Raw genomic sequence first — 16,363 nt, 5'->3', positions numbered from 1 at the left:
GAGTCCCTATTACTTGTAAAGCGCTTTGAGTGGAGTGTCCAGAAAAGCGCTATATAAGTGTTAGCAATTATTATTATTATAAAATAGGTAAGGCCAGAGCATACTTCCTAAAATCAGGGTCACAGACAGGCTTTGACTAGACATTTAGTGTAAGCCTTTTTATTTTAAAAGGGCTATTTTGTGTGCTATGGATGCTATACATTTCCCTGTTGTAATGCTTACATCCCATAAATATGAGGCACAACAGCAAATATGAACCATTCCCTTGAAGCAACTTGTAAACAAAAAACGTCCTTGTCTTTTTACCTACGTCTTAGTATAACATACTGTACAAAAGCCAATATACAAGCACAGAGATTTTCTCTCCATCAAAACAGTACCAATTCAATTGTTAATAATTGTCCCAAATGATGCTTATAATTCATTGCAGACAAGTTCAACACTGCCTTAATTTTTTGGACTGACAGCTATTTGCCCTTGCTGTTCATTTTCCATTCCCAACTAGTCACTCAACACATGCACTGCCTGAACCCTGGAACCTGGTGTTACTTTAATCAGAAACCAGCTCAGACAATCAAAGGCAAAAGTCACAGCTTAACACCCTGGAATCACGAGCCATGTGTCCTGTGGTAAGAGATTCACTGTAAGTAACTGGAGTACTGGAAAGCAGTTTTCAGTGACTGCTGTAAGCATGAACCTGGCTCTCATTCACCTATAATCAATGTCATTTTCTCGAAGAATAACCAAATGTGTTGTGCTACATTTTTTTCTGCCAATCTGCTGTTAGTATTAAAAGGAAGCACAACACACTGAGAGCCATACAGTACAACCCTTTGTAAATCTGCTATATCCCATCCAGAATCTTACTATTTCACTTCTTTCATTTCTAATTATTTCACATTACCCTGTTAGAGAGCCATTACTTTCTCCATCTGCTTTAATATCTGGGCCATAAAAACGACACATTGTTCACTTCACACTGCAAAAATCTGCTTGACAAGAAAAAAAAGATGCCTTTTATCAGAGTATGTTATCATCTGGCCAATCATACTATTATGTAATCATTGTCAATAACTCACACCAATGCTAGTTGATGCAACTCCCCCGATGAAAGAGGATTTTAGTTGTGTATGAAACAGTACGATTGACAACAATGAAGACAACGGCAACAATAATATCTAGACACTACCACTGAGAAAACCACTATATTAACATTTCAGAAAGATGGCCTTACAAACATCGGACCTCAGTCTAAGGGCTATCCCCATTCAAACAGTTTGAGCTGCTGAAGTGTTGGGATATAAATGCCCCTCTGCCTTCCAAGGAGGCAACAAGATATCAGGCCTGAACTGTTTGCTCGGGTAGGATTATCATGGAGCTATACCTTTGTGGATACATACCTTTGACAGAATTTGATGTAACATCAAATCCATCCATAAATTAATTTTAACCGCTTCATCCTATCCATCCAGAGTCAAGGGGGAGCAGGAGCCTATCCTGCCAGCAAGGGGCAGGGGCAAGTCAGGATGCACCCTGGATGGGATGCCTGTCCCCTGCAATTCACTCAGTTCAGGGTCGCAGGGGAGCCGAAGCCTATCTGAGCAAGCAACAGGCGTAAGGCAGGATACACCCTGGATGGGACTGCTGTACGCCAGTCCATCGACACAAACATGTACAAACACACACCAGGGCCAGTTTACACACCATTTACAGAATGAAGTTAACCTACCACTACATCTTTAGACTGTAGGAAAAAAAACGGAGCACCCATAAGAAACCAATGCAAACACAGGAAGACCATACAAACTCCATGCATATAACACCCCAGGAATTGAGCCCAAGGCCCACGTACTGTGAAGCTGCAATGCTACCCACTGTGCCACTCGTATTCATAGTACACTTTAAATTATAGTGTAATTTCAATTGCCACCTTCTCATATTTCCAGTTACACATTAAATGAGAATTAAAACCTCTCCAGATACAAACTATACTGTACATAATCCTTCCAAATGCAAAAGAATATGCCTGTCCATTCTAAAATCAACAGCAAAAACAGTATTAGCACACATATGCTAGTTTTCAGAAATACATACTGTATCAGTTGAAGAATTTTATATGCATGAAAAATCATCTGTGCAACTACAAAATGTATTGTCATTCCTTCTGTTATTAGGCATATTTTACAGTTTGGTTCTAAATTATAAAACTAACCTAACCCCACAAGAAAAATAAAATCAAGAATGTATGAGCGGAGCAGATTTTATTATTCCTGTGACACATATTTCTGGGCAACGCAAGAGATTGCTTTGATAACACTTATACTGTAGCATGATGAAATGTAATGAAAAACACAGATTTGTTAACCAGAATGACTATTCTAAACTTTATTAAACAGAATTTAATGGAATTGTATTGCATTGAATCCATTACCATAGCACCATCACTAAACACAGCTGTTACCATAGAAACTTGGTGCTCCATCCAGGGTTGTGAGATAAATGTAAGAGGTGTGTTTTAGTAGGAATACAGCATATGCCAACAACACTAAAATATCAGAGTAAACGTGAAAGTTTTATTTGCTTCACTAGATAAAAATCTTAAAATGCTTTCAAGTGCATTTGTATTACAAATGCATTACATTTACAATAACATCATCGCAGTACTGTACAAATAGATTTGACAAAAATGGCAAACGTTTTCTGGCAAAAACAAAATATTTTTTGTTGTTTCATAACAAAACAATTTCTAGCTTACTGTAACACTGCAGAAGTTACTATTTCTGATTTATCTATTGATTTAAAGGAATAATAAATAAGAATTTGGATGATCATGAACAGTCATTGTTTAATTGATAGCTCATTGACAAGCCGAGGCCCCTCTGACCTTACCCCAAGGGTTTAAAATGCGAAGCCCCCAGGATCACTGATATTCTCTGGAGTAAGGACATCTTAAAACACCCCAGGGTGCCCATAAAAACAAGGGATCCAGCCATCCAGTCGTCAATCCTATTCACGCGTTGTGAGTTCCTGCACATTTTTCCATGGTTGATTGCAATGAATATTAAATTTTAGCACTTTTTCTTTATAAAGGCAGAAGAGCAGGCAAGGTGAGGTTTCAAGGTACATTACTGACCAAATGAAAAGCAGTATTTTTTATATTTGCCTCAGCTTTGAACAGAAGCAATAACTGAATAAGAAATAAGAGCATCTCATTTATTTCCAAGGACCTCTGTGACTATTAGTGGCATACATATACTGAGCAGGAGCTGTCCTTGCCAGGTGCTGTGAAAGGCAGCAACTCAACACGAAACGCTGCACTTGAGCAAAAGAGTGTTGCGGAAAAACTATTTTATCCATCCTGCTGTGGAAGACAATCTAAACTTTTTGAAGCACCTGAGGATAACAAGAAGGTAACTTTCATAATCCAATGCCAAAAGCAAAACTGCAGCCCCAAATACAAACACATCATTAAATAGATTTAGAGAAACAGTTATAAATTAAGCCGAGAGGTCCAGGTAAGCTCTAATTTAGTCCTGTGGGACATATCTAACACAGATACCCAATTGCTCTTTGGGGAGCAGAGGTCATTCCCAAAGGTATCCAGAGGGCTTGATGAGGAGCTGTTCTCTCCATCACCTTTCAAGATGTTCGTTTTTTTTCAGTTCAGTCTCTACTGTTCTTCTCCATCTGTTTCTTGGTCTTCATGTTTCCTTTTCCCCTGTGGGTTCCAAGTGAGGGCTTGCCTGGTGGTGTTAGTTACTGTTTTTTTCATTGTGTGCCTGATCCAGCCCCATTTTCAACATTTAATTTGTGTTTCAGTTTTTTCTTGGTTTGTGACCTTCCATATGTAAGCATTACTTATTATGTTTTTCCAGAGTACACTATGTATAGGATTTTTACTCTATATACAAATATTGTTTTTTGAAGTCTATTGCTTGAGTTTCTTCTTGTCGTCCATGTCTCTGCACTATAAAGTAAAACTGACTTGACACTGGAGTTAAATATTCATATTTTGGTCTTTGTTGATATCTGTTTGGAGTGCCTTATTTGTTGTAGCATTACGTAGCTAGTTAGTTACGTAGCATTTGCCACCATATCCATTGCTGCCTCAAGAATTTTTATGTTTTTCTGACAGACTATGTTGCACTATAAAGTTTAATTAAAAGACAAAAGGTTCTGGTGCCACATTGCCTTGCTGATCTTTTACCTTTCTTCTAGGAGATTTTCCTGTTTTGTTTTTGGAATCTTTCATGAGCATATCAAGTAAACATACAGTATATTCAGAAAATCATGCACAGTACATGCATTGAGACATTTAGATTAAAAGCTCTTGATAAAACCTACTCAATCCACAACTAGAACTGTAAAAATTAAATAATCATGCACAGTACATGCATTGAGACATTTAGATTAAAAGCGCTTGATAAAACCTACTCAATCCACAACTTGAACTGTAAAAATTAAATAGTCCCACTTATAGATCACAGCTGTGGTTATCTGGGACCACAGGTATTAATCAATACATGCATGGCCCAGCATGGTTATTTCAATGGACGGATGAAATCTAACTTTTAATTCATAGAAATGGTAGCAAATCAAAGTATCAGTTTTGAGTGCGGTTGAGTCAAAGCACTTATGATATCTTCACTGATTTCTCATTTTGATTGGTCATTACATGTAAATACAATTAGCTGCTGTACGTTTCTTGAAATAGGGTATTAATTTCTCACCATAGCAAAGAAATTGGAGAAACGTCTGTAACTTATCTCTCTGCATGTGAAACCTGGAGTAGCTTCTCAAGGAATTTCAAGCCATGCCAGCTCAATTACCAGTTCCCATGGTGTAAGTGTTCACAGCACTGGTCTCTACAGGACATACTACTATCATAGTATTCCCCACTTAAAATTGTAAGTACTATAGATGTGTTTACAGTTGTTTTAAATTGGCAAAAAAATCTGTCATAGTCTGTCAGAAAAACATCATAAATTGTGAGGCAGGAATGGATATAGTGGCAAATGCTACGTAACTAACTAGCTATAATGCCATAATAAATAAGGCACTTTCAAACAGATCTTAACAAAGACCAAAATATGAATTGAGTTTTACTTTATAATGCATAAACATGACTTAAGTATGACAAAATGTAAAATATGAAATTTCTCAAAACTTTCAGTTGTTCCCTGATACTTTTATTTAGCTGATGTGCATGAAATAATCTGTTGGTAGACCTTGTCATCAGAGCACCTTTAAAACCCTATAGAAATTAACAAGGGAAATGTTCTCTGGAAATCCTGAGGATTTAGGAAATTTGGAAAACAGATGACGTGCATGGGAGAGCCTTGGATCCAGTACACAAGTATAAAAGTGCAGCTCCAAGGAAGGAAAGTTAGTCTTCATTCTGTCTCGGAAGGACGGATCAGCTGCTGAACTGTTTTCCTTTGTTCAGTTAAAGAATTAACAGTGGCTTAAAAGCAGCTCTGTAATTTTTTTTCCTCAAGGTATTACAGACATTGGAGGCTTCCATTCATTAAGAACTATCTGACCTTAAAGCCACCTTCATAAAAAAGCTTGTAAAAAAACACCTTTGAAATAAACCACAAAGGGCGACTATAGTGAACCTTTAGAGGCAAGATGGCATCTGCTATCCAGGACAAGACATCATGTCACCAATTTTGAATACTTCTATCAACTGCCCTTGTAATCCTCTCTGTTGAGAACTGAAATAATTCAGCTCCTTTAAACTACTGTATCTGTATATGACTTGTCATTGAGACCTGAAATGATTCTATACTAATACACTGTACAATCTTACATTACTTCACTTGACTACAATAACCACTATGTTCTTTACATTTTGTTTTGTTTTTGATTTTTTAACTGCTACTCCATATTGTTTAGATTTGAAGAGTAACAATAAAAAGAAAAAAGTTATTTTTATAAGTTATCTCTAGTTCACGGTCTTTCATCAATACTTATAGAGTACATATTTACTACATTTAATTCACCACGTACGTCTGCCAAATTGTTTAGGTCTTTTTGTATTTCCTCAGTTACATCAGAATCTACAAGACTGATATGAATTACGAAAAGCAGAGGTCCTAATACAGATCTCAGTGATACACCACTAATTATATCATTCTAATAAGAGGTTTATTCTTTTATCACTACTGTCTTCCATGAATAAACAAGTACTTCTTTTACTTGGCTTCTCTGAGTCAAGACAACAGAAGAATCCTTTATTTTCCCATCTCTGCCAAACTGCTCTTCATGAAACTGAAGAAAGATTTTTTTTTTCAAGGTTGTGTCTCTTTTCTTTTGCTTTCAGCATGAAATAAACTTGTACCTGTTCCTTTCCCATTCACTTTGTAGCATCCAGATTTATATAGAGAGAATTGCTAATGGTAATATTCTGTGGGTTTAGAAGGCAACTTTATCTCTCTTGTTGGCTTGTGCAGGTATTGTAAAATATATTAATACTTGGTAGCAGTTGTTCTGGGTGGTCAAGACGTAGGCCTAGAACGCCTTGTTTTGTAAGTTGGTAAATGGTTTAACTTACCAGTATATGTTGTATGCTTATTCCATGCTGAAAAAAAGAATATTTTTTTCTCTTCCTTTTTTCAGCATGGAATAAACCTATTACTTGTTCCTTTGCAGCCTACGCATGGTGACGCAGCTACCCACCTGAACTACTATGTTGTACTGTATGCTTATGTTATGTGTTGTTCATTGTGTATATCCTCATTTTAATTCTTAATAAATATTTGTTTAAGCCAGTGTGCCTGGATTAAGACTCTTTTCATTAAAGCTGCGCCATAGCACAAAGAACAAAATTGTTTACAAGTTGGCAGTTATGAGTGATTTACTTATTGTCTTAACTTCTTGGCCTATTTCTGATATTTTCTAGGTTTGTAACCCATATTTGTAATAATATATCAATACACCTATGCAAGACTAATACCAAGCTAGAAGAAAAGCATACGCAGAAAGTGGGTCAAGTGTACATTAAGATAAGTGGTTTGAAGAGTAAAATATGATAACTTCCTGTTTTTAGCCCATTAAGAATTACTGCCATTTAAAGTCATATAAACCATTAACCATTTAAACTTTAGCATCAGCAACTATAGTGCCCTATAAAGGCACTGGACAGCAAAGTTATGTTCGCTTTGCAATCAAGAAATTTGTATTGGTGATCATAAGATTAATATAAGTACAATTTACATTTCTGCAATTCAAGCATACATTTGATCACATCTGGCCAAAGTTCAAGGTATATTCATTTTCAGTTAATTATAGAATGTGAAAGTAGTGAGCATTTGATTTCATATTCCTTTCAGGCAATAACTGTATGACGTCTGTGACACTGTTCATCAAACTTTATTGTATAATTATTTTAGATACTTTGCTAGGCCTTTGTTATAGCCAGTTAGTGTTGATCTATTCTTTGAGTGTTCCGACATAATTTGTTTTTTCTTCAGCATGTAAAATACCAGATTGATTGGATTGCCACTTTGTTCTCTGTAATATCACAAAGCAGTCTCCATGCTCATTGCCAATGTTAGACCGTACAGGCGCAGACTGCATGAATACTGAAGTGGGAGATGTATATATCTCATTAATCCAGCATCGCAATATCACCACTTAAGCACATTGTGAGAGGTGTTGCTGGGGTCTGTTAATTTAGACTTCAACAAAAGTTACGCTAAGATGTCATAAATCTGACTTGCTTTAGCAGCCCCAGTGACTTAACGCCGCGTAATAACAGACAGGAACATTACCCACAAACAGGATAAAGCAGATCAATGTCTGCTTCATATCAAAGGACAGAACCTAGAGCAAGACAGAGCAGGACAAGAAGTTAATTACATATCAAAGAACAGGACAAGCACTCAGATTGTGAAACAGACTTCTGAGTGTATATACAGTAAGAGCTGGGAAACCCTTGCAGTTTGTCTGTTCTGAGGGGCAGACCCAGCGCGCGTTGTTGTCATTATTGAGCTCAATAAAACGGAATCTGCACAAATCTGTGTCCTGCTCCTCTGATGAAGAATTTCCCACAACAATACATTTGCCACACGTCCACTGTCCATTATGCATCTTACAGGACTGCCATGGGAAGGCAGTGGGCCATCAAGACCCCCTTCGTGCTGTAATGCAGTATCTGCACATTAGCATGACAGTGTCACACGAACTAACGACAACACGTGTGCCGACAACATTCTTGTGATAAACTCCTTGGCTGCATTGGTCTATGTATTGAGTCAGTGTCAAGCTACATAGTGAAGTATCTCCTCATAAGTATGGAAGCATTTTCATCTACATAACCAGACAACATATTACTGTAAAATTCAGATTTAATTCTGTTGCTGCCATCATTAGTTACCTCACCAACCAAAAACAGCTCCAAGAGTCAGTTCCAAAGACTTCTATGCATACCCAGGTCATGACAATTTCTCCACCATGCATGACAGATGATGTGGTGTTCTTTGGAGAACCTGCAATTCCTTTCTTTCTCCATACTTTCCAACCTTTCCATTACTATTGCATACGTTCATCTTGGCCTCTTCTGTCCATTAAACACTAGCCGAACTCATCTGACTTAAGGTTTTGGTGCTGATGAGAGGTTTACATTTTGCAGAGCAGCCTTTGTACTTTAATTCTGATCTTGTCTCAGTCTTCCATGAATTGTGGATTTTGATATCCATGCAGATGTTTTAGAATATTCCTCACATGTCTGATCATTTCTGTCATCAGCTGGTATCTGGTAACTGTCTCATCAACCTTTCCTGGTAGTTTTCGACTAGTACTGCACGTATACTTGTCCTTTATGAGCCTAATTACTCAACAACAAACACCTGACCAACAAGGGACACCTCTGAGCCAATTTTCCCTACACTTTGGCTACCCTCAAAATATAGAGGTTCAACATTGTAAATCTGTATTTTTGTCAATCTAAAATTGTAAATCTAAGGGGTAGAACTTTCATGTTTTTTTCACAATATGTTATTATAAGAATTCATAGTGAAGTTTAGAATTCCCAGTACTTTTGGAGGCCTCAATGTACACTGTGTACATTGTTCATGCCAATCCACAAATGTGTGAAGTCTTCATTGAGGGAACATCATATCTGCATGGCTTTTAAATCACATATACAGTTTGCAGGTTAACAGATAAAACAAATCACCTTGGAAGCTTTCTTAAATAAGAAATGCATATGTTAAAACTTTAAAACTTCCCAAAGATGTCAAGTTTCTTCTTAAAGATGAAGACATTCCATTATTATGAGCTTGGTTACATACTTTTTTTGGGCCATATTTCATTAGACCCGACAATAGCACCTTGGTAAAAATCCAGACATCTCTTTACTATAGTGATTAACATCCATTTTTATGATACTCTACAAATGTCATTTGAAGGGGTAACCAAAAATAAAAAGGAAGATCTCTTTATTTTGGTTTTATTTGTTTTATGTATTTCTGACACAATGTACTTTGAGGATTTGTTTCCTTTTAGTCTCTCTTTAGTCTTTTTTCATTTTACTATAAATTTGGAATGGGGAATTATTTTGTTATAAACCCTCCATTTTTAGAATAGCTAAATGTGTGTTTACCAAGGATTTGGCACACAGATACAAACCTTGTAACCTCACTCAAGGGAGAAGGAGTAGGCAGACTCCTCTGAACAGCCCATGTTTGAATTGCTCATCTTTGAACACGTCACTGGTCAGGCAGGTTCGTGCTGGTGGCTCAGTGCACGCTGGAGGAGAGGCACATCTTTCACAGACGAGCTCAAAGGAGGGACCTGTGCTGCTTGGAGACAGCCCTGCCAGCTAAAAGCAACCCTACTCTTGGTGGCAATCTGCCAACTGTGCGCCACTGCTTGGGGAATCCTGGTCGCAGTTCATCGGTTGGATGACCCAAGCTCGAACCCACAGCACCTAGGTCAGAGACCTCAATCTCTGCTCACACAAACACCTTTGTCAGCTCAGCTACTCAGAAATCCTCCCCAAGAGCCTTAAAAGAAAGCAAGGTTGCAACTAAGTCTCTTTTTTTTTCACTCTCCCTAAATCGATTTGACCTATCTGATCTATCACTACAAACAGTGCCCTTTTTAGGTTTATGTACTGTACATACACATACAGTAGGTATAGAAAGTCACCTTTCAAAATGTGTACCTTATGTTGAATGACACCCCGAAAATAAAAACAAATAAAAATAGGCTTATTCCATTTTTATTTACATACAGTAACCCGTATTAGCCACGTGAAAATAAAGTTCTAAAACATTCTGAAAATTAATTAATATTACAAAAGTAAAAAACCCTTATTTGGATAAGTGAACACCCCCCACCCCCTTACAATTGTATTTGTAAACTTGCTCAGGCATAACCAATCACCTTACAAATTGCACAACCAACTAATTGGCTCCCACCTGTGAACAACTGTGGTGATTTTGATTAGTTCAGAATAAAAGCAGCTGTTTCTAGAGGATTCCACTGCTTGGAAGTGCATTTCAAAACAAATAATCCACTATGGGCAGAAGGGTACTTTCAAAAGAACTTTCAGATAAAGTTGTGGAAAGAAACAAGTGAGGAGATGGGTATAAAAAGATTTCAAAGGCTTTAAGTATCCCATTGAGCACAGTCAAGATCATCAATAAGAAGTGGAAGGCATATGACACCACCTAGATCTTGCCTAGATCAGGCCGTCCCTCCAAACTGGATGACCGAGAAAGAAGGAGACTGATCAAAGAGGCTACCAAGAGGCCAATGGCAACTTTGAAAGAGCTACAGGCCTTTATGACAAAGACTAGTCATTGTGTGCATGCGACAACAAGATCACAAGCGCTCCACAAATCTGGCCTGTATGGGAGGGTGGCAAGGAAAAAAACACTCCTTAAAGCCACGTCAAGTCTCGTTTATGTTTTGCTAAAAGAAACCTTAAGGATTCTGTGGCCAAGTGGCAAAAAGTGCTGTGGTCAGATGAGACCAAAATCGAATTTTTGGGCCAGAATGCAAAACGCAATGTCTGGTGAAAACCCAATACATCTTGGCATCCAAAGAACACCATGCCTACAGTAAAGCACAGTGGTGGCAGCATCCTGTTGTGGGGGTGTTTCTCCTCAGCTGGGACTGGGGCACTTGTCAGGACAGAAGGGAAGATGGATGGTGCAAAATACAGGTAAATTCTTGAAAAAAACCTGCAGCCCTCAGCCAGGATGTTGAAAATGGGAAGATGGTTCACCTTTTAACATGACAGTGAACCGAAGCACACCGCCAAAGCAAATGTACAGTGGCTAAGGATAGGAAGGTGAATGTCCTTGACTGGCCTAGTCAGAGCCCCGACCTAAATCCCATTGAAAATCTTTGGAATGACTTGAAGAGGGAAGTCCATCAACGGTCACCACGCAGCTTGACTGAGCTTGAACAATTCTGTAAGGAGGAATTGACAAATATTCCTCCCTCTAGGTGTGCAAAGGTGCTAGAGATGTATTCAAACAGACTCAAGGCTGTGATTCAAGCAAAATGTGTTTCAACCAAGTATTAATTCAGGGGGGTGTTCTCTTATCCAACCCAATGATTCTACTTTTTGTTCAGAAATTTAGCTTTCTTTTTTCACTTGGATGTTGCAAGGTACAATTTGTAAATAAAACTGGAAAAGGTCTGATTTTATTTGTCTTCTTTTTGGGCTTTAGGGCACCAAAAGGTGAACCCGTTGAAAGGGGGTGGTGACTTTCTATACCCACTGTACATACCACTAGACATTTGCCTTACAGCTTATAATGTAACGGCAAACAAAACAAGTGAGGAAGCAGCACTCACAGATTAATGAAATTCTCCGATTGTCTGGAATCAGTCATCGGTCTGCTTCTCTCCACTTTATGCTGGTTTTGACCAAGATGAACAAACCTGCAAAAGAGTAAACAAAGACACACAGGCACAACAATCATAATAAATCACTCAGCTTAACCGGTTTACTTTCAATAAAAATGTCTAAAATATATATGTTTTACAACGAGGAAAAAGAAAAAGAATTAAGGCAAAGCCATAAAATATACACTCCACTTTCTCATTACTTGCAAATTGACAAGGCTTTCAAAACACTTCATGGGGACACAAAGAGGCTGAAAAAAGGTCACAGGAATTCCAGATGAATTTGTTTCTACATGAAGGAGCACTGAGGCTGGTTTGTACCAGAAAGTCAACTATGTCAAAGCAATTTTTATGGAATATTCACTAGTTCTTCAAATGCAAACTAGCAATCTGACATTCTTTTCAAAATTAAAACCTTAAAGAAACACTAAATGGGTATCTCTTATCAAAATAATCCTTTTTGCTCTAATATCATTATTTAAGGCAATAAAAAGCAATTGCTTTTAAAAATCATGGGGTTCATTAACAGTGATGACTTTTTGCATCTGTTTTACTTACACTTGTAAAACACAGGGATGCATTAATTTAAGTACTTCATCTACATTTATTTCCAAGATTGCTTTTTTAAACCTAATAATGCATAAGGTTTATTCCTGTAACAGTGTCCGCATGATACCAGTATGCTTCCAAAGCAACATAAAAGAAACACAAAAGATTATTTCAAAAGATGAAGAAAAAACATAATAGATAAGACAATCTTTAATAAAATATTCCAAAAGTAATTTCAAAGCCCTTCTATCAGTGTTACTATATATTTCCCTCAAGAGAACTCAACGATCAAAAAAACAGATGGTATTTTTTTCTTTGCCAGCATTGTACCTAATCCTTAAACATCAAAGAGGTATCTTGAAATATGAAATACACACATGTACAAGAGGAGTTCATTTACGAAGATAAATGAGGAAACCCCACATTACCTTTAACACCAATTCAAAGCAGTACTTGACTTCAAAACCAATTTCCTCTTGGAGAGTTACACTGTACTTAAGGAAAATAACTGAAAATATACACATGCTTTATAGTGGTTTTATGAATATTCAAACATTTTAAATTTTGCCAAATGTATAAATACTAAATATTTAGCCACTTTTAGTATTTATTTCCAAAGTGCAACTTAAATGGTTGTCAGGGAGATTTCAACATGATGTTCATATAAGGATGATAGTATTTTTCTTAAAATGTATTTTGAGACCAAAAGACAAAAGATGAAGCCATATCTGGTAATATTCTTAGAACTACTAATTTACTAATATCATTCATTTTTTAGGCAAACGTTCTTAAATATGAGGTTTACTCAATATAATTAAAAAAAACGTTCATTTAGTCAACTACTGCCATTCACAATCATTAAAAAATAATGTGATACATTTGAAGGAACCTATATCTTGTTATGAATTATCAATTAATAGCTTTATTGTTTTGCAACATGAAGGGAACAGGGGTATTGGTTTGTTGCCAACGCTGACCTGAGCTAACTGCCTGACTCTCTGACCTGGCTTACACCTTATAAGGCAACAAACTGTTACTGACAAATCATACAAATGTATATTTTCGTATGAAAGTTTTGCTCACCATGAAGAATAAAAGACTGTTGTTCTGTTTGAAAACATGAGCGGGAGACGAGGTTAACCTGTTAATTTAATCTGTGCTCCTTTATTGCAATCAAATGATTTGATTCGTCAGAGCCGTGTATGGTTTTCTTTGTGGAGTCTATCACATTAAAATGTTAAAGCGTTTAAGTCCTTGAATTAAGAGATTACAAGGTTTGACATGGAATAATTTTTCCCCAAGTTACATTGATCATACACAGAATGTTAAATTCCCGTTTTAGTTTTACAGAATTCAAAGTACTATATGTGGTATATCTGGTTTCAGAAATACTGTGGTCACCAGGACAAAGGCAAACCTGGCAGTAAGAGATACAGACTGGCAGATAAGGAATGGATGGAAAGTTAAATGGACTGATGGATATCCACCCACTTACACACTAGATTCTCAGGGTAAGACACAAGCCCATTTACTGTACATCTGATTTCTGATAAAGCATGGAACTGCTCTTGATGGCCACAACTGAAGAAGAAATTAACACAGATATAACAAATCCAAAGACCTGTCTATTTATCTCCTAGCTTTAATATTAATGATAAATTGTGTGGAGTGCAGGCTCTTCCAATCACCCCCTTCACAATATTAAGAAACATTATCATGTGTGTCAGTGTAACTGCACTTCAGACTTTAATCTATTCTCATAACATTAAACATATAGAAGAGTGCATTAGAGTGGTTTTATTTTAAGCTTGTTTGCTCTTACTAGTTTGCTGTACACGCACAAGTGATACATGCGAGTCCACAAGTGTTATTTACATTTCAATAGAGCTGTTCAACTTCAAGTGCCTCATTTCAAGGTTCCTTAATTTGAATTAACAGAGGGAGCAGAGGGGTGGAACAGCAGGTTCAAGGTCTGGGTTACAAACTCATTCTGATAATTACATTACAATTAATCATGGGGGTTTATGAAGATGGAGCTTCAGTGCGACAACATTTTTTTCTGCTTGTTATCCCATTCTTAAATTATACAATTTTTACACTGCACCTTTCCAATATCCCTAACATACGTTTCAGAAACACATTTTTTAAGATTCTAATTTTGATAATGCCCATATGTTCAAAGTCCCTAAAGCGCACAATAGATACCTTCACGACTGAAGAGCTCCCCAGAAATTGTGCCATTTTCCAATTCACACTTCAGAAAAAAAAGACTCCTACTGTATATGTTATACTGGAAATAAACTGGTAGCATTTCCAAGGGTGCCTCTAGCATCCCTGGCTATGCAGAACGAGAGGCTCGTGGAAAGGACAAGGCCATTGTGAGGAAGACACATTACAAAATAAACATGTACTATAGTGCCACAGGCTTTACTACACTCCTCATTTCACATTCAATCAGGATATAAGGAATTAATCATACTGCCTTTTTAACCACACCCGCTGAAGTAAAATGTTTCCCATTCCCCCATGCAACCAAGCAACTTTCTGGATATGCATTATTACCTGTGATAGATGAGCATATCTTTTTCTTCTGGAAAATCACAGAGGTTGAGTCCATATGTTTCCTTCATGGGGTGCTGGAGAAAATCCTGCATGAAAACATAAGATTTATACATTTACAGTATATAGCAGGGCATTTACTGAAACAATTTGAGAAAAGTATCATATTATCACAACAGCACCATCCCACTCAGGATCTGAACATATGAATTAACATGACTGTTTTGAGCACTTGGGGTAGGTCTGCTTCATAGCATTCACTGGTTGAGATTAAAAACGTTCCAAAAGACTTCCATTTAGCCTGTACCTGTCTGGTTGCTCTGGTCTGGACTGATTCCAGAGCAGAAATATCATCTTTTTTTTTCGTAACAAGGTGACCACAATATGCTAAACATGGTCTTAACTAGTGCATTGTTTTGACATAATATCCTTTCATTTAAGAGACACATTTAGCTCCTCTTTTCATAAACAGATTCTTCCAGCACAGTGTTTTCTCCCTCTTCTATTTATAATACATGTTTCTGTTACTTGCATGAGATACTCTATGCTCTACTTCCACCCTGATGGAAGGGTTTTTTTTCCCTGACAATTGCAATATGAGATTCCGTCAGCAGTGGGCGGTGTGGTGGCTCTGTGGCTAAGGATCTGTGCCTGTGGCTGGAAGGTTGCTGGTTCGTATCCTGCAGCCAGCAGAGGAATGCTCCACTGGCCCCTGAGCAAGCCCCTTAAACCCAACTGCTCCAGGGGCGCCGTATAAATGGCTGACCCTGCGCTCTGACCCCAAGCTTCTCTCCCTGTCTCGTGTCTGTGTGTCTCATGGCGTCACGTTGGGGCATGCGAAAAGACAAAGTCCTAATAAAAGAAATTGTATATGGCTAATAAAGTGACTTAACTTCTCTCTCTCTTATGGTGTCCCCTGGAAGAAGGGTTGTCTATACACCCAATGCATAACCAGTCTGAATTGAGCTCAGGTGCAAAACAGCACTATTTCGATTTCAGTTGCAGATAAGGCGATTCATTTAAAATTCCTTCCGAGGGTGTGCCTGACCTACTGTATTATAAACAGCAAAGGAACAAGTAAAGGTTAATTCCATGCTGAAAAGAGAAGAAAAGAAACACAACGTTTCAGCTGTGGAGCCTTCTTCAGGTGTGCCATTTGTTCCTTTGCAGCCTACGCATGCTGACGCAGCCCCCTACTTGAACTAATATTATCACCAGGATCACCCGAAGCTACAGTGCCTGTAGAAATTCTACACACACTGTCCAGATTAACACATCATATGGCCTAATAGCCTGAAATGAAGATACATTTAATAATTTATTATACATTTATTTACACATTGTAACACACAACGTTTATTCTACAATTTCCTCAAAGAAAAACCCT

General features: G+C 37.5%; 1 protein-coding gene across 5 annotated transcripts in view; it reads right to left on the bottom strand.

Moving 5' to 3' along the window:
• fig4a (FIG4 phosphoinositide 5-phosphatase a) overlaps positions 1 to 16,363 on the bottom strand; it is an 87,935-nt gene that overhangs the window by 9,707 nt on the left and 61,865 nt on the right. For all 5 annotated transcript variants that reach the window (XM_088625801.1, XM_088625805.1, XM_088625802.1 and 2 more), the window contains 2 exons: positions 14,980 to 15,065; positions 11,818 to 11,904 (listed from right to left, as the gene is read on the bottom strand). In XM_088625801.1, coding sequence (XP_088481927.1) covers positions 11,818 to 11,904; positions 14,980 to 15,065 — 173 coding nt within the window. The remainder of the gene's footprint in view (positions 1 to 11,817; positions 11,905 to 14,979; positions 15,066 to 16,363) is intronic.

Source organism: Lepisosteus platostomus, chromosome 3 (assembly GCF_059453375.1).
Source record: "Lepisosteus platostomus isolate fLepPlt1 chromosome 3, fLepPlt1.hap1, whole genome shotgun sequence".
Lineage (NCBI taxonomy): Eukaryota > Metazoa > Chordata > Actinopteri > Semionotiformes > Lepisosteidae > Lepisosteus > Lepisosteus platostomus.
The sequence above is the reverse complement of the archived record's forward strand: the minus strand, read 5'-3'. Positions and strand labels throughout refer to the sequence as shown.